The following is a 25,200-nucleotide window of genomic DNA, read 5'->3' on the forward strand; positions in this document are numbered from 1 at the left end:
TAAACACGAGCTAGAAGTATAGAACAATGAAGAGTTTCAACATGAAGAACAATATATTAAACACGAGCTAGAAGTATAGAACAAAGAACAGTTTCAACACGAAGAACAATATATTAAACACGAGCTAGAAGTATAGAACAAATAACAGTTTGAACACGAAGGACAATATATTAAACACGAGCTAGAAGTATAGAACAAATAACAGTTTGAACACGAAGGACAATATATTAAACACGAGCTAGAAGTATAGAACAAATAACAGTTTCAACACGAAGAACAATATATTAAACACGAGCTAGAAGTATAGAACAATGAAGAGTTTCAACATGAAGAACAATATATTAAACACGAGCTAGAAGTATAGAACAAATAACAGTTTGAACACGAAGAACAATATATTAAACACGAGCTAGAAGTATAGAACAATGAAGAGTTTCAACATGAAGAACAATATATTAAACACGAGCTAGAAGTATAGAACAAATAACAGTTGGAATACGAAGAACAATATATTAAACACGAGCTAGAAGTATAGAACAATGAAGAGTTTCAACATGAAAACAATATATTAAACACGAGCTAGAAGTATAAAACAAAGAACAGTTTCAACACGAAGAACAATATATTAATCATATCTAGAAGTACAGAACAAAGACAGTTAGAACGCGAAGAACAATATATGAAATACTAGCTACGAGTATATCAGAAAGAACAGCTGGAACACGAAGAACAATGTATTGAACATTACCTCGAAGTATAGAAGAAAAAACAATTGCAACACGAAGAAAAATATATTAAACACTAGCTTGAAGTATAGCACAAAGAAGAGTTGAAACACGAAGAATAATATATTAAATTCTAGCTACAAGTATAACAGAAATAACAGTTGCAACGCGAAGAACAATGTATTGAACACTAGCTAGAAGTATAGAAGAAAGAACAGTTGTAACATGAATAATATATTAAACATTAGCTAGAAGTATAGCAGAAAGAACTGTTGCAACACGACGGATAATGTATTGAACTCTAGCTAGAAGTATAGCAGAAAGAACTGCTGGAACATGAAGAACTATTTATTGAACACTAGCTAGAAGTATAGCAGAAAAAACAATCTGAACACGAAGAACAATTTATTGAAAACTAGCTAGATGTATACAGTAGCAGAAAGAACAGTTGGAACACGAGGAACATTGTATTGAACATTACATAGAAGTATAGCTGAAAAAGTTGCAATTTCAGCACTACCCACAATAGGAGAATAAAATAGTTTGAACAGAAGATTATTACGTCATTTACTTCAGAAAGCAGGGTATTCTAGCTTCGCATGTCAAAGATGGGAAAAAATAGTTAAACTACGGCCATACAGAATTGCTACTCTACACGAGATGTAGAAGCCAAATAGGCCTAAGATGAAAGAAGTTCGTTATTGCACGTGGTTCTTGGCTTTAATTTTGCGGCTCCCTGATTCCCTAAACGTCATGTGATTCACAGATTAAGTCTGGCTCCACCTCCCTGAATAATTATATGAATTCCCAAAACACACACATTTAGGCCTTTCATAGCCCACGAGGTATTTATGAAACACTCCTGCTCCTGCAGGATATTGAAGTTTCAGCAAGCCGAATAGTGAAATCATTTCTGACCGTCATTGTGGACAAAGACTCGTACAGTTGTATTTTCGAGGAATTTGTTGAATATTTGGAAAACATAGAACTGACTCAAAATTATTTTGAAAAAGACAGCTGAACTTGTTAGCTGAACTGAGCGTCCCAATCAGAAGTTTCTTCGACGAGAGAGTAATTCCTAAAAAGAATTGTCGCCACCGAAATCGCCAAACTTAACAGCACGAGATTTATTCTTCTGAGGTTATCTTAAACATTCGAATTTATCGAAATCAACCACGAATAATAATTGACAATTTTAAAATAACAGCATTTACCACGGCATACTGCAGTGATGTATCAGAAACATCTAGCGAAGGATAGTGATGTACAATTATTAATTATTATTACAACATTATTACCTCTGATTGAGGTTCTGGCTGATAAGTATATCTATTATCAGGCAATACGTCTCACTTGACAGTATGAGTCAGAGGAAGAACAATTATGCATCTGCAGTCTGATTAGTGGAATATATAGCTAAGCGACGATGAATGCATTGGAGGGGAAAAGGAACTTGCCACCCTACCCCATTATCTCCTGGCCTAGTTTCCTCATGAGTGATGCCTTATTGGTGTTACTTATGAGGTTCAAACCTGTCTTCGGGCAGTTGACCAAACAATAACAACATTAATGCCGTCACGTTTCGAAGTTGCGTTTAAATGCACTACATCATCCCCCATACCCCTGTTATGCAGGTAGGTATGCAAGACACAGATATGGCCATTCCTATTAACAGCGGCGTGCCGCTGCACCTCTGAAATTTTGGCATGAATCGCGAGCGAGTTGTAATTTGTGATGACGGTGCAGCTGCTACTTTAGCATGAACATAACTGAAAACCGGACTGCAAAAAATAGGCGAAACAAGAAACACGTCCACAATAGGGGTTGGTATAGAAGACATAGTTTCGTTGAGCGTACAACTAAGAACGAGACGGCATTAGTGGAATCCAATGTATGTACTAAAATCTGACGTTTTTCAGGTTTTACTGTGAGGGTGAGCACTCAAATTATCTCAGAGGCAACTCTGCATTCAGAGAGTAGTTGCATATACTAGGGCACTCGAAAAGTAATGGCAACATAGTTACTGCTTGACGCTAAATTTATTTAGGTTACATTTGACATTACATACTTCAAATATAGTCTCCTGCCATGTCAATAATACATTGCCAAATTCTTGGAAGACGGCGGACTCCATCTGCAGCAGAATTTCTGGCAAATCTAAAGCTCTTCGGATGTCAACTCTTGATTGAAAGTGAATGCCTCGCTTCCACTCAACTTGCAATAGTTCAGTATGGTAGCACTTCTCTCCCACAGGTTTCTTGTAATGCTCTAAATCAGCGATCATCAGCACAGTACACCCTGGGGCTAGCGTCTCTTACCCGCTGAGAACACATTGCACTATGGTACATTCGTAGCTTCTAGCTGCTCTCTACCTCTTCCTGCTGCACGACGGGGCACACGGGACGGCTCCGCTTACCCTTTACCCATTTCAGAGAGTGCTGACGACCACTGCCCTAAATCACGAGTTGCATGTTTCTCTCTTTTATGAAGCAATTCTGTTTCTTGCCTTTAGGGATGTATTGTTTATTATAAATCAGAAATAGCTACTATATTTACAAAATATGACTACAAGATTTTAATAGTCACCTCTAGGAGCACTGATTTACAGCACTGTTGCCATTATTTATCGAATTCCCTGGTATATAACCGCCATTAAACGTAAATGAGACAATTTTAAAAACCACTCCTTTTATATCAATTACACTGTACTTCTTAGAAATCTGTAATAATTTTACACATAATTAAATGAAGAAAGAGTAATTATGAATAAATAAACTAAAAGTCTGAAGAACACGAGAAAAATACCCCAGGCAAAAATACGAGTACAATCGTTTGAAGTGAGGGACAAAAGAAATGGAACGGTAGACGATAACTGCGTTGTCTAGCAGACAATTCTGAAAGCCTTTGTGTTGGTAGACTTGATCAGGGACTCAAATTTGTACGTGTAAAATAAGCTACACTTTGAAGCTCGTATCTTCGCCCCGAGGATCAGGCGGGGAGTAAGGTAGCTGGATTGAGTAAGCCCTTGACATGGTTGGTAGAGTGAGGTGATGGGGAACGAGGAGGGGCGGAGAAAAGACGGAAAGAAGTTATAAATCAAGATCTGGTTCTGGTGCCAGAGATTACGTTGTAGCGCCAAACGGTAGGCGATCACGCGGGGAGCCTGCCCACGTCACTACTTTCGTGCTGTTATGCAGTCAGCCTAATGACACGGCGCCCAGATAATGACAACTTATGTGCAACAACAAGCAGATAAGTGCGTTTCTCGTAAACTTGGTCTATAGGACACATGTTGCGGCCTTTCACTATCTCGATTGCTACCTCTGTTTCATGACTCTGTATCAACCACCTTCACTAGGAGTGAAAATGACGAGATCTGAGTGCTCTTATTTTACCCTAACGACTGCTTCATGCAGGAATTAACAATAATAATAATAATAATAATAATAATAATAATAATAATAATAATAATAATAATAATAATAAACAAGAAATCCTTGCTTCCAGTTTTCACAAGGCCAAGAAAATAAAGAGATAAAAATGAATAGGAAGACTTAGCTGAACATGTTATGCATTTCGAAAATATTTCAGATTATTTTTAAACTCCCTATCTTGACTGTTAACTATTTTATAGCGCTGTACCTGTCATAAAACTCACCAGCTTGTGTAAGGCTAAGTTAAGAAAATATATTTTAAACAATTTTTGTTTGCTTGTGTTTTTTTTTACATCCTCCACTACTCCTATCTAGACAATATGTACCGTATTGGCCCGAATATAAACCGCACTTTATATCCAATTTTCCACTGCAAAAAATAAGGTTGCTACCTACGCGTTAACATACCATGTGCTGTTTAAAAATTACGGTATGCTTATTTGCAACAATACAGATAACGTCTGTAAGAGAAACTGGCAGCATTTCATCATGCAAAAATGCGAAATTTTACCTGTCGTTATTATATGATGAAGGATGGATAGAATAGAGAAAAATTCTCTCCGGTATCAGCTCTACGTACTGACGCTTTACCCACTAAGGCCCGGTTTTATAAATACGGTTAATCTAAAGATTATGTTAAACCTAAGTTAAACCTAACCGTGAGTTTAACTCAATGTGCCGTATTACAGAGTCTCTGTTAAGTTAAACCGTAGTGGAATACGATTAGTATTACTGCTAGGAAAGAAAAGAAGACGGTCGCAACTGTTTAATTATATTATTGATTTAAAATAGCCGACACTCGTGGAGAACCTTCATTAAAAAACATCTTTGTTCTTCGATATCAGAGAGAGTATCATAATAAAACCTAAAGAGGAAAGAGGACTAATACCGCATACTTCAGTATGCTTGTCAGACTTAAGGTACGGTCACACGTCGCTACTTTTGCAGCTCTACTTTTGTACTGCAGCTGCAAAAGTTGCGTGTCGTGTTCACACGTAAGCCAAAAGTAGCGCGCTGCACGCTTCTTTTTGTGCTGCGCAACCCGAGTGCTGCAAAAGTTGCAACTGGAGGTTGCGAGTCTGTTCACACGCAAGGCGCTACTTTTGCAGCCGCAGTCATGCTGCAGGTTTCCATCTCCGTGTTGACTTCTCAATATACATTTTGTGGTTATGTTCACATTATTAAGAAACTCATGCGAAAGCTTCCTCATCTATTATTTGCTTTTCTGTCGTATCTAGTATTCAGAAATTGACATTATTTTTACTATAAAGCTTTTAAAAACGCCTATATACTTAAATGATAAACAACAGTATATTCACATAATCAATGTTGGCAACCCTCCTGTTTGGAACTACGCTACGGAAAATTTAAAAAATGAATTATATCGTCACCAATTATGCTCAGACTGTGATGTGTATTTAATAACTGTTACAAATAATTTATTTTCATCACATTTAACATTAAAATATATCCAAACAATAAAAGTATCATTGACACATTCGGGTGGTAACACTGGTTGCAACCGCAGCAAAAGTTTCAACAAAACCGATATCAAAAATGCTGCGGCTGCAACCCTGAGAACCCTGTTCACACGTCGCTACTTTTAAGTTGCGCGCAGCATGGAAAAGTAGCGGGCAGCAGGTTCGGCAGCCGCTACTTTTCGGGTTGCACCGTTGTTCACACGTCGCAGTACAAGAGTTGCGCAGTTTTTTGTACTGCAGCGCTGCAAAAGTAGCGACGTGTGATCGTACCTTTAATCTCAAATAGTTTCTTAACGCTGGCTACCAACGTTATACTCCGAAACACAATGCAACCAAACTAAACCTTGCATGACCATCCGCGACGTAGCTCCAGAATCAACTGAGTAATGAAGTAATAATATTAGTGTGCGTATTTTATGTGTTGTCTAGAATATTTATAAAACAGAATTCAAACAATAAAATTATTTTATGAGTCTAGTAAGATTAGGTAATATTATTTGTGTTTATAAATCCGGCCCCATAGTAAGTCTTATCAGGAGGCTGTCTGCAACACACGGTACAATGCGCAATAGGTTTATGGTAGATTTACGGACACCTTCGAAATTTTCTATCGTTTTCAGTATTCCTACTGCCAGAGGAAAAATAGCGCAGCGCAACTAGTAAGTAATGCAGAGATTCAACAGAATGTTTTCAAAAATGAAAAAGAAATCATTTATCTTTTCAAATAATCTTTAAATTCAAACGATAAAATACATATTTTTGCACTTTCTCATTTTTCTGTTGCATGTTGTGTCCGAGTTTCAATTTTTCGAAACAAGGTTAGGCCTACTCTAATTCTGAAGGTTAGGGTTGTCTGTTTCAAAAGTCTCAATCTGTTTTAAAACTTATGTTCAGTTATGTACATTTCAAAGTGGTGCACTCTATTTCGAAAAATTCTTGGCCGCCGTGGTCGTTCAGTAATACTGAGCACTCATTTATCGTCACTCATATGGTCTTGGAAAACACCAGTAATATCCATGTGTATTGCGGGAACCGCCATCTTGCACTGTTGAGCCTTGAACTGTAGTTTAAATGACAGAGAACTGCCGATCAAGTTAAACTCAAGTTAACTCAAGATTAACTCGTAGTTCAGGTTTATAATACGAAGCAGAACGAAAAGCTTCAGTTCAAACTGAACGTAAAGTTTAAACGGAGTTTATAATACCGGCCATAAGCCTCACCGAATTCCAGTTCCGATGCCGGATAGAATCCCCTCAGTTTAAGTTCTATCTCTCAGTTTTCCCTTTGGTGGCCTACCCTCACGTATTGTGTCACAGAATATGTGACAGTAGCGCAATGTCCAACGCACTATGTACAGAGGTGCGCTCATTACAAGTGACTAAGTGGCCGAGATCCGACGGGATGAGCGCCGTCTTTAATCACTAAGTGATTACGTACGTATAACATATTATTATGGTACACCGAAGTACATACGATATTTCCGTGCAGGAATTCTGCATTACCATATGATGAAGGATTGATAGAACAGAGATGTTTAAACTATTATTTTGAACTTATAATTTACCGTACTCTCGATTTCTACGTCCTCACAGACTCGTCGAAATAGTTATTAAATAAAATACGGGATATATTGCAACATTATTCCATTCTTTCACTAATTACAATTTACTCACAAATTTCTGTAGTTGAATTATACACGACATCGTCACTGAACATTAGTACATTATGCAACGAGCCTATAATGGTAGTAATTAATACGCGAGTACGTTTATGAAACGAGCGCAAGCGAGTTTCATAATTTTCATACGAGCGTCTTAATTACCATTATAGGCAAGTTTCATACGACTTTTTATGCTCGACCATATTTCTAACTTGAAATTATTCATAAGTATTCATATTATTCTTATCTGACTGGGAGCGGAAGTGACCTTGTGCAATCTCGTAAATTGTGAGATGTGCGCAGACGCGAAAGTATTGATTTTTTTCCGAGGAACAAATATCATTGACCTTGATATAATCTAGACAATAAAATGAACATTAATCTTGGAAATTGATTTAGACATTGAAAAACGAGATGACAAATTGAATTTATTTGAATATTATTTACAATTGGGCGGCCGGGTAGCTCAGTTGGTAGAGCATCTGGCTACGGACTGGAAGGTCCGGGGTTCGATCCCAGGTGGTGACAGGATTTTTTCTCGTTGCCAAACTTTCAGAACGGCCCCGAGGTTCACTCAGCCTCCTATAAAATTGAGTACCGGGTCTTTCCCGGGGGTAAAAGGCGGTCAGAGCGTGGTGCCGACCACACCACCTCATTCTAGTGCCGAAGTCATGGAAAGCATGGGGCTCTACCTCCATGCCACCCCAAGTGCCTTCATGGCATGTTACGGGGATACCTTTACCTTTTTTACCTTTTTTATTATTTACAATTAACGCCAATAAATAGTAACAGAACATAACCTTCTGCGACAGTATTGGATTTCCAGCCTCCGTGACGTTTCGCTAGTTGTATTTCGATTGCATATCCGAGAATAATCGATACTTGCGCTTTCATATTGCTTTCTGATTGGTGGAAAACCTGAACTTTAATGAATAGGTATACTTTAATGAGGTCCATTAAAGGGCTGCTACCAGGTGTATAATTACTACATTTCGGCATGGTCGAGCATAAAATTATTTTCGTAATTATTTTGTTGTTTCGATTATTCTTATACTGTTATTACAAGTTAATTCTTCTCAATGCTTCCGTATCTACGTACATTGATTTTGGTCACATTTATATAAGCAAGACATATTCTCATAATGCTTTGATACTCATATTATTCTTAGGTCGTTAATAAAAGCAAAATAAATGTGCAGAACCTCATATAAATATGTATTCAATGTAATAAGAATCTGCATTAAAGGCAGAGGCAGAATGCTGGACATGCGTTACTCACCAAGAATCTCCACCGTATGGATAATCTCAATGGGCTGCAACGTGGCAATCTGACAGGCGTAATCTCCCGCGTCCTGTGTTTGTACGTTGCTGATTTCCAGATTGTAACCATCCACCAAGCGAATTCGGTTATCGGGTGTCACCTTTGTGGGGCCAGCTGCTAGAACTGCAATGCCCTTCTTCCACGCCAACACGTAGTGGCCTGAAACGAGACGACGTTCGATGTTCTCACTATCTGCATTTAACAAAAGCTTAACGACTGCAGCTTTAATTCATACATAATAATACTATATTTTGCTTACAACTTGTTTAAAATAATCTCCACTATTATATGAGGTTATCTATTTTTTAATTATTTATTTGAAAGTACAGAGGCATTACTACCCATAAAAGCACCTTAACATTTTTACTTTACAAGAAAAAGAAGAAATTAGTTAATAATGTAAAACAATTTTAGAATTAAGGTTAGTAATACTGTGATACGAGTAATATTATGACAGTTATCTTTGAGAATTTATTACAATTTTACTGAGCGAGAGGAAGATCGGTTTTTTGCATCAACGTATTAAGGGAATGTTCGTTGGCAAGTTGCTGCACAAAACCGGTCCTTCTCTCGCTCAGTAAAATTGTAATAAATTCTCAAAAATAACTATCACAATATTACTCGTATCACAGTATTACCAACCTTTACCCTATATTTGCAGCAGAGTATTATAACTAGACATTGGAAGTTATGGCACTAAAAATGGTATTTTAGGCGTTTATAGGTTCTAAAAACAACAAAAAATAAGGCAATAAAATTCACTGAAGTTATACTGAATCATCCATAATTCATAGAGTAAACTTCCATAAGACCATAAGTAACTTAACAAAGTATACTGGAAAAGTAGTTTCTCTGTTCTATAGACCTGTTTCACTTGTACTTACTCATCCACAACTTCACGTCCATAATTTGAGTTACAATAAACAAGCAACTTTTCAAAATTAACGCACAAACTTCTGTCACGTTTATTGGACAAAATCGGTGTGACGATGATTAATGTAACAATAATGAGACGTCGGTAGAGCAGCGAAGTCCTACCAGCAAGCACAGTTTTTGTCCACTAAAATTATAGTTGGACTCACCGAGATTCGAAACCGGGTTATCAGCGTGGAAATCCAACGCTTCATGTATTCGACTAGTAACTGATGTTTGTTGTTGTTTACTCAACTGTACCAAGACAGGTTTGAACCTCATAAGTGGCACCAATAAAGCTTCACTCATGAGGAAACTAAGCTAGGAATTAATGGGGTAGGTCAGTGCTGGAGTCAGGTATCAGTGCTGGGTAAGGACAAGGTCGATTCTGGAGTAAGTGAAACAACAACAGGGTGTTCCATATCACGGCTACTATAAGAACTGCAATTTCCTTACTTTCGAACGCAGAAATAAATGCAGTACTGTTGAGTGAGTAGTCATATAAAGAAAAATGCAAAAAAAGGTAAATATAAAAGCAAGAAAAGTGCAAAAAAAGTATATATTAAAGTAAAAAAGGCGTCAAAGGCAAGATCAAACTTCATCAGAATGTTTCATTTCTCTGATTCGTGCAAATTTATTGGAAGCGTTTAAATATGAACATTCAAATAAAATAGGCATTTTCCTAAATATCCGGTGTCTAATATAACATATACAATAAGTAAATTGAATGACCTGAATATACTGAATATAATGAGCGAGAGAGAAGTAGTTTCTCAATTAACCATTTCCATAAATGTGTTTCTTAAATATATCACCTGTTCCTAACAATAAATCAATATCATTGGGATTATTTAACTTATCATAAAGGGACAAAATTCTGATTAGGGATGAATGTTTATCCTAAAGGGACAAAATTCTGATGTGGGAGGAATTTTTATGACTGACTGTCTTTGATCTATGAATATAGAAAAGTAATTTTCACGTGACTTAACGAATGGGGCATGAAAGGGAATTAATTTCAATATATCTGAAGAATCAATTTTGTTTGTGAGTATTGTCCTGAGGAATAAAATTGTGTAAACTGATCTCCTATGTTGAAAGGATTTCATATTAAACATTGATCTTAGCTGTAATATTGGTGTCCGAAGAAGGCAAGAATTGATAGCTGTTATCTGTATTTAAATATTCAGATCTATTATACCCACCATGGGCCCAGAGATGTTAAATTTTTGTCCGAATTATTATTATTATTATTATTATTATTATTATTATTATTAATCTGATTAATTAAGTTAATGAGGTTAAATACTTAGGTATAATTTTATTAATGATAATAATTATTTAAAATGGAATAATCATATTCATTATATTTGTAATAAATTACATGAAACATTATATTACTTTGTTGTTCTAGGGAATATTTTGTCAATTAACCGTTTACGTATAATTTATTTAGCATTATTTCAATCTAAATTTTTTATGTATGGTAATATAGGTTGGGGTGGAACTTATAAATCCAACCTTTATCCGTTAATTTTAGGCCTACTACAGAAAAAAGTATTAAACATTTGTTTTACAAAAGTAGAAATATTTCTCAACTGAATTGTTGTTTAAACATTTAACATTTCAAACTTTTCGATATTAAAGAAATCTATTATTTTATTTTATTAAAATATTTTCATACAAATCTTAACAACATTGAAAGGTATATACATAAATACAGAACTAAAAATATGAATTCTCTCCGTTTATCTGAACCTAAATGTAAAACTAATGTAACTTTTTATCATAGCATGAGACAAGGTCGTAGATTACACCGTTCTGCATGGATTTTGTTGTTTTGAAATAAATGAGCGTTTCTGATTCACAATTTCACACTGATTGCAAAAATGAAATCCGTTTTCGCGTACCACGTCAGAATTTTTTACATTTCAAAATTTTATGGTTTCAATATTTTTCGTAATATAGTAATATTACAGTGTGCTTGTCATTTGTTAAAAACGCACGACAACTTATAATTTAAACTTTATTACTTAAAATGTATCATAATATATTTTATTAAGTTTGTATTTGATATTAATTAAAATCTACTGACCGTATCAGCCCTTAGGGGATGTACAAAATTGTACCCTTCCCCTTCAAATGAACCGAGGTTAAGACATCCGTTGTTTATTCTTGGAGATTTTTATCTATCTGCACCCAACGTTATCTATAAAGAGGAAGTTGAAATTTTTAGTGTCTCAGGTCATAAAAAATTATGAAGGAAATATTTACTTTTAGAGATTGCTATTAAAACTAACAATGAATTAGAGAAATTACATAGGGTCCCTGTATATATATTTATTTATGGAAGTGCAATCCAGCTTATGAGGCTACAGATTTCCTTACTGAGATAATGAACCTATCCCCTTTTAAAAGTTGTTTTAAAATTAGAGGTTCAGTTTTGTGTTGTTGGTTGTCGTGTAAAAGTGAAGTGTGTGAGTTCTCATTTTTATGCGGCAGTACAAAATAATAGTGTTTTTCCATTGAAATGTCGAAACGTGGTTGTGTAAATGATCCAAATTTGTTTCGCAATATATGTGGGCCATATACGTTAGTAAATCAGAGACAGAATATAACAACTTTTGTAAAGAACACTAACTTTCAATATTTTGGTATTAAGTTAGGAGACCAGAACAAATCCTGGTGCCCCCATAAAGTATGTTGTAGTTGTGTTGAAGAGTTGAGGAGTTGGAAAAATGGAAAAAAGGAAGTCATTGCCCTTTGGTATCCCTATGATTTGGAGGGAAACTACAAATCATGGAGACAATTGTTATTTTTGTACAGTTAAGGTAGCTGGATATACTGCTAAAAACAAGAAAGAGATTCTATATCCTAACATTCCCTCTGCCATTCGGGCCGTACCTCATGGTCCTGATATTCCCGTTCCGCTACCCCCTGAATCAGATACACTGCCAATTGGATCCAGATGCACTGAAACTGAATCTCCAGTGGATCATACTTATGAACCAGACAATACTGGTGATGATAGATGTTTCAATCTAAGTGAGGTTAATGATTTAGTGAGGGATTTAAGTTTGGCTAAGGAATCAGCAGAACTATTGGGTTCTAGGCTAAAAGAAAAGAAAGTATTGGCTGAAGGTAAATATTTTTCATAGTACAGGCATCGTCAGAAGGAACTTGTCCCTTTTTTTGCTGAAGAAGAAAATTTAGTGTATTTCCAAGACATCCTTGTCGTCTTAAAATTTTACAACATAAACTATAATTCCAAAGAGTGGAGGTTCTTCATAGATTCTTCTGAGAAAAGTCTTAAACGTGTTTTGCTTCATAATGGAAACATTGCGGACTATTGCTGGATGTTAAAAAGGGACTGCTCTGCACAACATGCAAAGAGGTCAAGGAGGACAAAATTTGAAGTGCAATATTGAGGTAAGTTTATGAAAGTGCTTATAATTATTAATTAATATTAATTAATGATTAATTAGTGACAAATAACAAATTGTGGCCTAGTTTTTCTCAAATTCTTGTTGAAAATAATTTTTATGACGTTTCACAAAGCTATAATTTCATTTCTAGTTATTCATGAATTGTCTGAAAACCTGACGTGATGGGGGAAAATGGAGATTATTTTCGAATTCAGCACAAAAAATCAGTTTAGAATCGCCTATCAGATTGAATACAACAGGAAATAAGTTCTGAAATGCATAACGGTGTTATTAAACAAATTTTATTCTAATATTATTTTAACCCCTAATCCTCTCCAAATTAATAAAAAATAAACAAATTTGTATTGGATTTGTAGTTTGGGTTTAAAGTTATTTAACACTTTTTAATCTGTATTCACTCTCAGTTTTAATTTTATTTTTGTCTGTATTGGAATCCCCTCCTGAGCACGAGTCTTACTCATTCAGGAGTGGGCTAATTTATATTATATTGTATTAACTTGCATTCATTTGTAACTTACTAGCAATAAAATAAATAAATAAATACATATTATTATTATTATTATTATTATTATTATTATTATTATTACTCATTTTCGCTCAGTTTTACATAACAAAAAAAAAACAACAAAAATTGACATTTTTACATCTTTACACCACTCGATAATAATTCCTTCTTCTATTTGGTCACAAAAAGTCCTAACTCAGTTCCGAAGAGTCTTGTATACAACAGAATTGGTAACTACAAAACATCAAATAAGCGTACTGCCTGTTAAGAATTGTGTTGTGAATAAAACATAAATTGTAGTTACGTTAGTTTCACATTAAGCCCTCGATTATAAATTAACTCTTAGGAGACTTTCGTAATGACATATTGACATTATGAGAATGTTTTTTTCACAGTGTGACAGCTACTGAGTAGTGTGGACTTTTCAAGATTTATATTAAGCTGGTTTACGTAAACTGAAAAATAACAAATTTCTCCATGTACTAATTTAGCGGTCTATGCTGACGATATAGCGATAATACAAAATCCTGAAGGCGATTTATAACAATCGGTACATGTTATATCAACTAGGGAAACAGTTGAATCTAAAAATATCTTCAAGGAAAACTGAGGTAATGATTCGCTGTGGAAAATACCCTGTACGCTCGAAAAAAATAATAGAAAATAAATCTCTAGAACAAGTCTCTCACTTCGATTATTTAGAAAGTAGGGTAATATAACTTATTTATGTAGATAGAGACTTTGAAAATAAGATAATAAATTTCAATCAATATGTGGAACAATCAATAGAACACTTCAAAATAAGAGAAGGAAAGAAAAAAAAACAAAATTTTACAAGATAATAGCTATTTCAATTATTATGTTTGGAAGTGACTCTTGGATAATAAAAGAAAGAGATAAAAGAAAAATACAATCGGCAGAAATGAGTTTATCTTAAAATTATTCAAATCTGCTTTCAAGTAGAAGCTCCCTGTGAAGCAAGCTTGAATAATTTCAAGGGAAAAATTGTTCCGGGACCAGCGGCATCCATCCCGGGACCCTTCGCTTAGCGCACGGATGTTCTATCGACTGAGCTACATCAGGAACTATACACGACATAGTCATAATTCTTCCCTCTAAATCCACACAACTGAAATGGGCTAAAATTATCTTAAATTTTAATATAATAATATTTTCTGATAATTTTTATGTTCATTTTGAATGACTAACATGTATTTCATTCTAATGATTTATCTGTGTGTGTATGTAATGCTGGCCCACTTCACTTGCGTGATTCGGGTTCCGCATACTGCGGATAGATGGCCGGACTGTGACCCATTTTCAATTGCACACCACTTCGGCGGGCCACGCTATGCATGATGTGTATCTGTGAAGAGTTACATATGTAGTGTACTAGGGTGAGTGTATGCTTAAATTTTCGTGAGTGTACGGAATGGGTGAGGATGATGATGGTGAGGAAGGGAGAAGGGGAAACCCGGTGCCGGCACGTAGCCTACTGTCGAATAGCACCAAGCGGGCCGCTAGGCTTAAAGTTCCCATCCGACGGACGAATCACTATCAACATTGACACATGCCTTCTCTTCACAGCGGAGTGATTTAGGACTTAACCCAGGCACATTGGTGTACACAATTTAGTGAAGGTGTGTACCGAGGTAAAAATTTACATACTGAGAGACAGACAGCATGACGAAAGCGTTCTTTTCATATCAGAAATGTAAATGCGCAAAAATCGAGAAATTATTTTTTCACAGCATCATAGTACATTACTTCTTATAATGGACGATTGAAATTATAAATTACGCAGCATCGCATTAGGAATATTGGAAGCAACTTTGCAGAATTCTTCGAGACAGTAACGGATCACTACATCCAATAAGCCTAGTTTTGTTATTGGGTTATTTTACGACGCTGTGTCAACAACTAGGTTATTTAGCGTCTGAATGATATGAAGGTGATAATGCCGGTGAAATGACTCCGGGGTTCAGCACCGAAAGTTACCCAGCATTTGCTCGTATTGGGTTGAGGGAAAACCCCGGAAAAACCTCAACCAGGTAACTTGCCCCGACCGGGATTCGAACCCGGGCCATCTGGTTTCGCAGCCAGAAGCGCTGACCGTTTCTCCACAGGTGTGGACAATAGGCCTAGTGCTTTTTCTTGATGATTATGACGACAGACATAAGCTAATTTGTAAAAATGTGTTGACTTGTTGAATATGGTTCTACAGGATAACTATGTAACAGTTTATATATCTAATAGATGAGCTGGAGACAGACACTGTGAAATGTCAATAGCTGGTGCCTAGGATGAGGGGGGTTGAGGGTGGGCAGGGTAATATCATTATATAATACCTAATGTGTATGACATTATGCTGGCTAAAACAAGGGTTGGAAAAAGGGCGGTATTGTATGGTGACTGGCTCGGAAATGTCAAGCCACATAAATCGTATCGGCATAGAACGTTAATAACGAATGTCCATCCAGTTTGGTTACACTTCAGCTATTACAACTGAAATAGAGTACAAAACAGTGTCTCGTACAGTTTTTTTTTATTCATCATGATTATCATCATTGTCGTCACCTTCAAGGAGATCGTCCTGGTCGTTCGGTCTCAAATTTCAACCTTCCAATTTTTGTTAATGTTTTTGACATCCTGAATTTCTGCTGTGCTGAAATTTTAGCCGTTTTCTGTCCATTTGCACGATAAATTGTAAGAAGTTTTGCCTTTCTTTCACTTTTATTAACCATTACCTTCATTATTATCATGTTCTGCAGCTGTAACAACGGCAGCAGGTTCAACTATTGTTGCTAGTGTGTGTGCAGTTCGAAAAACAATAGAGCAGAGAGAAATTAATTAATACTACATACCTACAAAAAAGTATACAATTTAGGAATAAAGTCAAACGTCTTAATTTTAGGATTTTATGTGTAATCCATTTGAGTAATATATAAGCATTCCATTCAACTAATAGATTTGAATAATATAGTTCAAGAAAATAAGTCATATTCGATAATCACATTTGTAGCGAGATAAAGAGAGAATCTTTGAGAAACGCGTAAAATGTATGATAAAGTAGTGACACCTCTATGATAATTTTCTTTTTTCAGTCGCCTGAAGTTTATCCAACTTGATCTATATTCGTTGGGGCAGAAATAAGACGTTTTATCTGAAAATATTTTACAGTGGTTTCCTTAAATTATATATTGAATAATTACTGAATGTACAGCAGTGGCAAAAAAAATAAACCGGATCGACCCTGTAGCTGATCCTTGTTCACTCCAGAGCACGATAGACTGGTAACTAAGACTTTCGTGGTTCGAATCCTGCCTGGAAAGGAAACTTTTTTTGTTCCTTATTCAAATTTATTCCCAATACCTTTCGATTGCAGCGATATTTTACTACTTAATTAACTTATTATTCTCAGAACATTAATGTTACCAGCAATCGAAAAGTATTTGGAATTAATTTGATTAAGAAACAAAAAATGTTTCCTTCACAGGCAGGATTCGAACCACAAAAGTCTTAGTCACCAGTGCATCGTGCTCTGGAGTGAACAAGGCTCTGAAATCAGCTACAGGGGTCGGTCCAGTTTTTTTGCCACTACTGTACATCGTTTTATTAGTAATATACATTTTATTAATTGTTTAATTTCATTGCTGCTGCAATTCCCTCCCAGCCGAGACTTTTTAGGTGCCTTCTTTTTCTTTATTCCGATGGTACACATTCTATAATTTAGGAACTCTTTCTTGCGCCATTATTCTAACATGTCCAAACCAACGCAATCGTTTTTATCAATAACTTCTGAAGTATGAAGATTATCTTTCACTGCCATAATTTATTTAAATATTTCATTTTCAATTTTCTAGCCTGGATTTTCTTGCTGATCTTCACAAAACATTAATATCTTTAGACAGAATTTTGTTTCCATGGTTAATAATGGCCATATCTCTGGCTCATATGCAAGGCGATTCAATGATTATGTTACAGACTTTTAGGGATCATAGAGGAGACAATTATGAACAACTTTCATTCAGAAAACAATGTCCGAAAACGTTCCGTTTGGTAGTGACAAGCCTAGACATGTTAGTGTAGCCAGCTACAATCGAAGTCAAGGTTATACTTTCGAAGTTTGGTTGTCAACGTCCTGTTCCTGCAAATTTTGTGACTTCTCATAAACATGGCAAGAGCTATAGCTCGACCAACTACAAAAAGACTTTCGACTTTTCCAATACTCACGTGGCCATGGAGGGAGAGATATCATCACTATGCGAGCAGCTCGCTAGACCGGGTTACACTAGTCAGACTCCAATTATGAATCCGATTCAAAAGCTGTGTCTGTAGCGGAGCTTTCACTTTTCAAAGGCCTGCCGCGCACACTTGGTTTCCCTTCCATTATTATAAATTACAATCTGTTTTAACTAGCCTATATACAATAAGTCGAAATGGAATATTAATTGATTGAAAAGTGAAAGAATGGACGCGAACACGACGCGAATAGTTTAGAACGTACTCGCTGCGAGACGTCGATCAGGGAGCGTATCTACAACACAAGACCCCCACTACGAGAACCTGCGCACGAACGAACACTGGTTTGTGGCGCAGGTTTTTATGTCAGTGGTCGAGCTATAGTTGGAATCATAAACTATATTTTGACTCATTAGCCTTGCAACTTTACTTCCATTTCCTTTTTGTTATTCTATAAATGAAATGCATATCAGCAAGTTGCAAGGAAAGTTGCAAGGTTTAATCAGTCAAAATATCATTTACGATTCCAACTAGTTTATACCATGTTTATAAGAAATCACCAACGTTTGCAGGAATAAGTCGTTTGGAACCACACTTCACAGACGTTTGAGTTGAACCGGGCATGCAGCACGTATGGGCGAATCCAGAAATGCATGTAGAGTGTTTGTTGGGAGGTCAGAAGGAAAAAGGTTTTGGAGAGGTCGAGACGTAGATGGCAGGATAATATTAAAATGGATTTGAGGGAGTTGGGATATGATGGTAGGGGTTGGATTAATCATGCTCAGGATAGGGACCGATGGCGGGCTTATGTGAGAGAGGCAATGAACCTAAAAGCCATTTTTAAATAAGTATGGTATTTTAGTTCTTTGTTCTTGATTTCATAATTCCTCTCTAGAATGACATCGCACGGTATTGCTCACGCTGAAATTGATTTATTTTTTACGGAGATAGTGATAGTTACGATGATGAAGAAGAAGGATATGATGATGATGATGATGATGATGATGATGATAATTGGTAGACTGTTGGAAAGGAGAGTACCCGACTGCGTTCCATTTTGATCGAATATATTCCACCACTCCATCATTTTGCAAAAGACTGACATTAGAGATCACACGAATGACATAAAAACGGCCGAAGGAAAAAGAAAGAAAATGGTAGAACAGCGGTGGTTGTAGTTGAAATACTAATATATAACTGAAAACTTTAGCGCACAATTATTTCATATTTTCATGAATGAATCACGTTTCCGTGTATAAACAAACGTTATATTTACAGTAATTGTATTACGTATTTGTATTTAGCCTATTTTGATAATAATTGTAACATAATAGTACATTATGCAACGAGCCTATTTTGAAGGTAATTAAGAAGCGAGTATGGATATTTATGAAACGAGCGCAAGCGAGTTTCATAATTTTCATACGAGCTTCTTAATTACCATTATAGGCGAGTTTCATACGACTTTTTATGCTCGACCATATTTCTAACTTGATATTATTAATTTTTTAGCAATGTCCCGTATGTTGTGAGATGTGCCAGACGCGAAATTATTCATTTTTTCCGAGGAACAGATGTTCACAATGACCTTGCTAGGCCATAAGAACCTACAGAGATAACATTGAAATTAAATTAGACATTGAAAGACGACATGACAAATTGAATTTATTGGAATATTATTTACAATTAACGCTAATTATTATAGTAACAGAACATAACCTTCTGCGACAGTATTGGATTTCCAGCCTCCGTGACTTTTCGCTAATTCTCTTTCGATTGCATATACGAGAATAATCCATACTTGCGGTTTTATAACGGTAGAAAGCTGACCTGTCACTGGCTGAACAGTTGTAACCTGAGTCGTCATTGGCTGAAAGACCTGACCTTTAATGAGTAGGTGTACTTTAATGACATGCATTAAAGTTCTGCTACCAGGTGTATAATTACTACATTTCGGCATGGTCGAGCATAATAGTACATTATGCAACGAGCCTACAATGATAGTAATTAAGAATCGAGTATGGATATTTATGAAACGAGCGCAAGCGAGTTTCATAATTTTCATACGAGCGTCTTAATTACCATTATAGGCGAGTTTCATACGACTTTTTATGGTCGACCATGTTTCTAACTTGAAATTACCGGTATTCAGATGTATACATTTTATTTGTAGTATCTGACAAGAACGGAAGTGACCTTGTTCTAGGTCGTGAATTGTGAGATGTGCGCAGACGCGAAAGTATTGATTTTTTCCGAGGAACAATAATGTCATTGACCTTGACGTAGTTCCGTTAAACTTGATAATATTATAATATAACCTTGATTATTGAATTCGACATTGAAAAACGAGATGACAAATTGAATTTATTTGAATATTATTTACAATTAACCCTAATTATTATAGTAACAGAACATAACCTTCTGCGACAGTATTGGATTTCCAGCCTCCGTGACTTCTCGCTAATTCTCTTTCGATTGAATATCCGAGAATAATCGATACTTGCGGTTTTATAACGGTACAAAGCTGACTTGTCATTGGTTGAATACATGTAAGCTGAGTTATCATTGGCTGAAGACCTGTACTTTAATGAGTAGGTGTACTTTAATGACATGCATTAAAGGACTGCTATCGGGTGTATAATTAGTACATTTCGGCATGGTCGAGCATAAAATATAATATAAACGGATAAAAGTTCAGCTCACCCCTGAAAGAGTAGAATTCGTGCTCAGGGACTGATTCCTGAATTTAAATAAGAAGTATATAATACAATTTGTCTATGTCTACTACACAATAAGAATATACATTTCAATGTAAATTTTTCCTTATTTATAAAATCCATATATAAATTTTCTTAATTTAATACTAGAAGTATTAGAATTGACAAGATTAGGATATTTAAATATAAATTTGTTATATATTCTTGGGCCTAAATTACTACTATGATTAAATACTGCGGCAGTGCTGCATTTTGGTTCAAACAATCTTAAAGAATTCATATCTTTTGTTTTATAACTATGAGAATACAATTCAAAATTATTTAGATTTTTATGTATGAATTTTATTAATGCAATATAATAAATTTGCCTTATTTTAAGGTAATTAAAGTGTCTAAACATTTTAGAGATCGAAAATCAATAGGTTTATGAAGATATATTTTAATTACTTTCTGCTGTAATATATAAAGTGGATTAAAATTGATTTTAAATAAGCTACCCCAAATATAATTTCATACATAATTACCGATTGAAATAAAGTTAAGTACTGTATATCGTAAGTAATAAAGTTATTGAGAAATAATTTCTCAATAAAACAAAAGAATATTATTTTACATAAGTTATTACAAAGATAGTTAATGTCTTGATTTCATTTTAAATGACTGCCGAAAATTATGCCTAAATACTTAACTTCAGAGGACTACTTAATAATCGGACATTCACATTGCATAAGGCAACAATCAAGAGTTATTATTCTTCCATTAAAGATTTTATTTCATGTTCAAGTTTAATCAGGAACAAGAACCGAAATAAATAAAATATATTAAAATGGTAATGTAAAGACATATGTTATAGATGTTATGTGAATTTACGAATTTATTTGGATATGAGCATAAAAATCATGACAAAATGAATCCCGCTAGTCAATCAGTACGTCTAACTACCCCATTTCACGCATTGAGCCGCAAGCGAAGAAGCGATGCCATCACGAGTGGCCCTGGTTAACTCGATAATGAAACTAGAAGATCACTTTCCAGTTAAATTATATGTAAATCGCCTGGAAGCAAGCTGTATTTCAACATTTACCTTCCAGACACAAACTATATCTACTATTACAAAATTATGATGTGAAAATTTCAACAGCGAGGGTTTCATATTCCACATTACTATCTCGTACTCTAACATTTCCATCTCGATTTCAGAAAATGTGTAAGCAAGAGTCTCTTTTTATTATGACTCTCGAAAAAAAGAAATAATTTTTGCACTGTCATAATTCATAATTCATACGCAGTGATTGTGTGAAATAATGAGAAAAAAAACGGCATAATACTTTTATAAAATATGCAACAAACCTCCAGTACGACACCGATGTAGTGTAGGCAGTAGCACGTTTGCCTGATGTTCTGGAGCTGCACTCGGGTATGGGGTTCGATTCCTACTTAGGCTGATTACACAGTTAGATGTTCCCATGGTAAATCCTCGGATTCAATACCATCTAGCCAAATACTATCTCGCTATCAGCAATATCATAGACGCTAAATAATCTACTGCGTGTTCAGTTCAAAGTGTGTCATGGCTCGCTGTATGTCATCATGTGGCTAGTCGATGAACCTAGAGAATTCAATCTTCCTACACTTCCACAGAAGCGTGTTACGTATGTGCCAGAGAAGTTGCCTAGCAAGTACGGCGTTCATTCTGAAGAGTACTTACCGATACGTACGGTAACGCCGGTAGTGGCAGGAATGTGAACTGTTTGGAAACACTTACTGAGGTGAGTTTTTTCTTACTGTCGGGATATGTAGAGAGGGTTAAGACGATTACTTACGTATTTGTCGGCATTAACTTCGACGGTCAACATGGACACGGAGCATTTGATTTGTATTGTGGAATGTTTCCGTACGTAACCGATGATAACAAATACTCTACGTACAACTTGCCCGCACAAAACACAGTTCGAAAGAGGTTATGGTAGCACACAGACCGTACAAACCGCCATCTGTTGCTACGACGTTCAAGTTATACCGTACACGTTCTCAAGTTCAGATTGAACGCCTTGATTAATAGGCAACTTCTCTGATATAAAAGCTGAAACTCGCTTCAAATGGCTGACTCACAACAGTGACGTCATAACACACTTTGAAATGAACAATTAGTATAGTAATGAACTATAACAATTTTGTTGGGCCACCTGTGCTTATCTTCTTAAATAGTTTTTTATAACATTAACGTTTTCGATACTACTTATGTATCATCATCAGATGTTAGAGCATTGTGTTGACAATATGTAATGAAAACCTAGCCTCATGATGTTTATCGAATTTACTATTTGGTTTCATATTACTTATCGTAATGTCTAAGCCTTGTTAGAGTGAACATAGTGATAGTCCGTTATGATTTCTTAGCCTAAGTCAGTATCTCTAGTTCACAATAAGATACGATTAAAATGCAATATAAAATACAATAAGATACAGTTTTAGACAATTTTAACACTATATAAAATATAACATGTAAAGTTCTATGTGCACTTGTTGGAATGGCTGTGTTGGTCAATCGTTTATGCCGCTAAATAGGGCGGTTTCTGCTGGTCCTAATTTAAAAATCCTCCTCTGGAAAACGGAGCACTTTTTGAGGTCACTGAATTTCTGTTGTTGTCTATGAAACCAAATAGTAAATTCGTAAAACACCATGAGGCTAGGTTTTCATTACATATTGTCAACACAATACTCTAACATCTGATGGTGATACATAAGTAGTATCGAAAACGTTAATGTTATAAAAAACTATTTAAGAAGATAAGCACAGGTGGCCCAGCAAAATTGTTATAGTTCATAATAGCAGCTTATCGGCACACAACAAAATGAAAGTGAATCAGTATAGTAAGTAAAAACGCATAAATGATGAAGGAATTGTCCCGCCAAAAATTTTAAACCGGTCGGATTAGCAGCCAATGACATACAGGGGATGTAAAAGGCACAAGCAATCCCTAAATGTCATTGGCTTGCTAATGCGACTGGTTTAAGACTCTTGGCGGAACTATTCCTTTTGTATAAAAAACATACTACAGTATTTGCTTGATGCAGGTCGATAGAGAAATAACTATAAAAAACCGTTACAATATAATCGTCCTCAACTGGTCATAACTCTGATATTTTCATGTAGTTATTCAATACTACCATAAAGTTCTGCAATGAAGCCGCTTTATCGTCATATGTTACTAATTGAGTTGAAATGTACTCTTTCCGGCTAGTTTCACTTGCGGAAAAATAAATGTCTGTTAACTGCAAAATCTCTATAGCTCAAAGTGTGTACTAATTCACACAGATCGATTTGGAAGCAAAAAATGCTTCACATTAATGTTCACGCTTTTCTATATTGGTCGTTTCTGACTCGGCAAACTCGTGTGAATATATTCTATTACCTCTAGACCTAGACTAAATAAAAATAATGAAGTACATCGGGAACAAATCCGCAATGGGTATATCCGACAGAACCGAACAATTTTCGAAGCTGTACTATCGATCAGTCAATCAATAAAATCAACGACGAGGAAGTAAGCTATAAGGTAAACGATTCTGTTGTGTAATCGGGCATGGATGCTAAGTACAGGAAGCTCGCAGCTGGGCTAATACTTTTACAGTACGTACTATATACTAGGGCATTCGATAAATAATGGCAACAATGCTGTAAATCAGTGCTCCTAGCGGTGATCACTGAAATCTTGTACTACGTAAGAGAGAAGCGATTGTTTCATAAATTTTCAACATTGAAAGTCTCGAAGTAGACATATTTTATAAATAGAGTGACTATTTCTGATTTGTAGTAAACAATACAGCCCTAAAGATACGAATATAGGTGCTTCATAAAAATCCAATTTGCAAAAGAAAAACATGCAACTCAGTGCTTTAGGGAATTACAAGCAACCTGTGGGAGAGTAGTCCTACCATACTGAATTACTGCAAGTTGGGTGGAAGCGAGGCATTCGCTTTCAATCAAGAGTTGACATCCGAAGAGTCTTAGATTGATCAATGAGAGAGATATCCAGAAATACTGCTGCAGATGCAGTCCACCGTCTTCCAAGAATTTGGCAATGTATTATTGACATGGCAGGAGACTACATTTGAAGTATTCATCCAGAACCAACAATCCCGTACTATCAATCCTGAAGTATAGTGTAACATACCTACATTTGTGCCCTAAATGTAAACTCCAGAATTTTTTCAGTAATTTTCTTCATTTGTGACTTTTTCGAAGTGTAGAATTATATTGAACTTTAAAAATAAAACAAAAAATGTCTCAGGACTCAGGAGGACATATGACTGGTTCAGTGCTAGAGTAGCCTAAGCCACAATTACACTCAAAAAAGTTATTGAAGTCTACACTTAGAGCTCGTTTCTTAAAGGTAGGCCTATATCCTAATCTTGTCAATTCTAATAGTTCTAGTATTAAATTAAAAAAGTTATGTATAGATTTTATAAAAATTGAAAAATTGTAAATTTAAATTTATATATTCTAATTGCACAGTAGACATAAGACAAATTGTATTGTATACTTATTAATTTCAATTCAGTAATCCGTCCATGAGCACGAGTTCTACTCTTTCAGGGGCTAGCTAAATTTTTTCTGTATATATTATATTTTATGTTACAATTATTAGCAAAATAAATAAATAAATAAATAAATAAATAAATAAATAAATAAAATATATATACTCTCAATTGGAAATTATTTCTCATTTACTATAATATATTTATCTAGTACA

General features: G+C 35.4%; 1 protein-coding gene across 2 annotated transcripts in view; it reads right to left on the reverse strand.

The window, feature by feature from the left end:
- LOC138700204 (limbic system-associated membrane protein-like) overlaps window positions 1-25,200 on the reverse strand; it is a 1,013,135-nt gene that overhangs the window by 868,688 nt on the left and 119,247 nt on the right. For both annotated transcript variants that reach the window (XM_069826646.1, XM_069826645.1), the window contains exon 2: window positions 8,580-8,780. In XM_069826646.1, coding sequence (XP_069682747.1) covers window positions 8,580-8,780 — 201 coding nt within the window. The remainder of the gene's footprint in view (window positions 1-8,579; window positions 8,781-25,200) is intronic.

The sequence above is a fragment of the Periplaneta americana genome, chromosome 5, assembly GCF_040183065.1.
Source record: "Periplaneta americana isolate PAMFEO1 chromosome 5, P.americana_PAMFEO1_priV1, whole genome shotgun sequence".
In the NCBI taxonomy this organism is placed as follows: Eukaryota; Metazoa; Arthropoda; class Insecta; order Blattodea; family Blattidae; genus Periplaneta; species Periplaneta americana.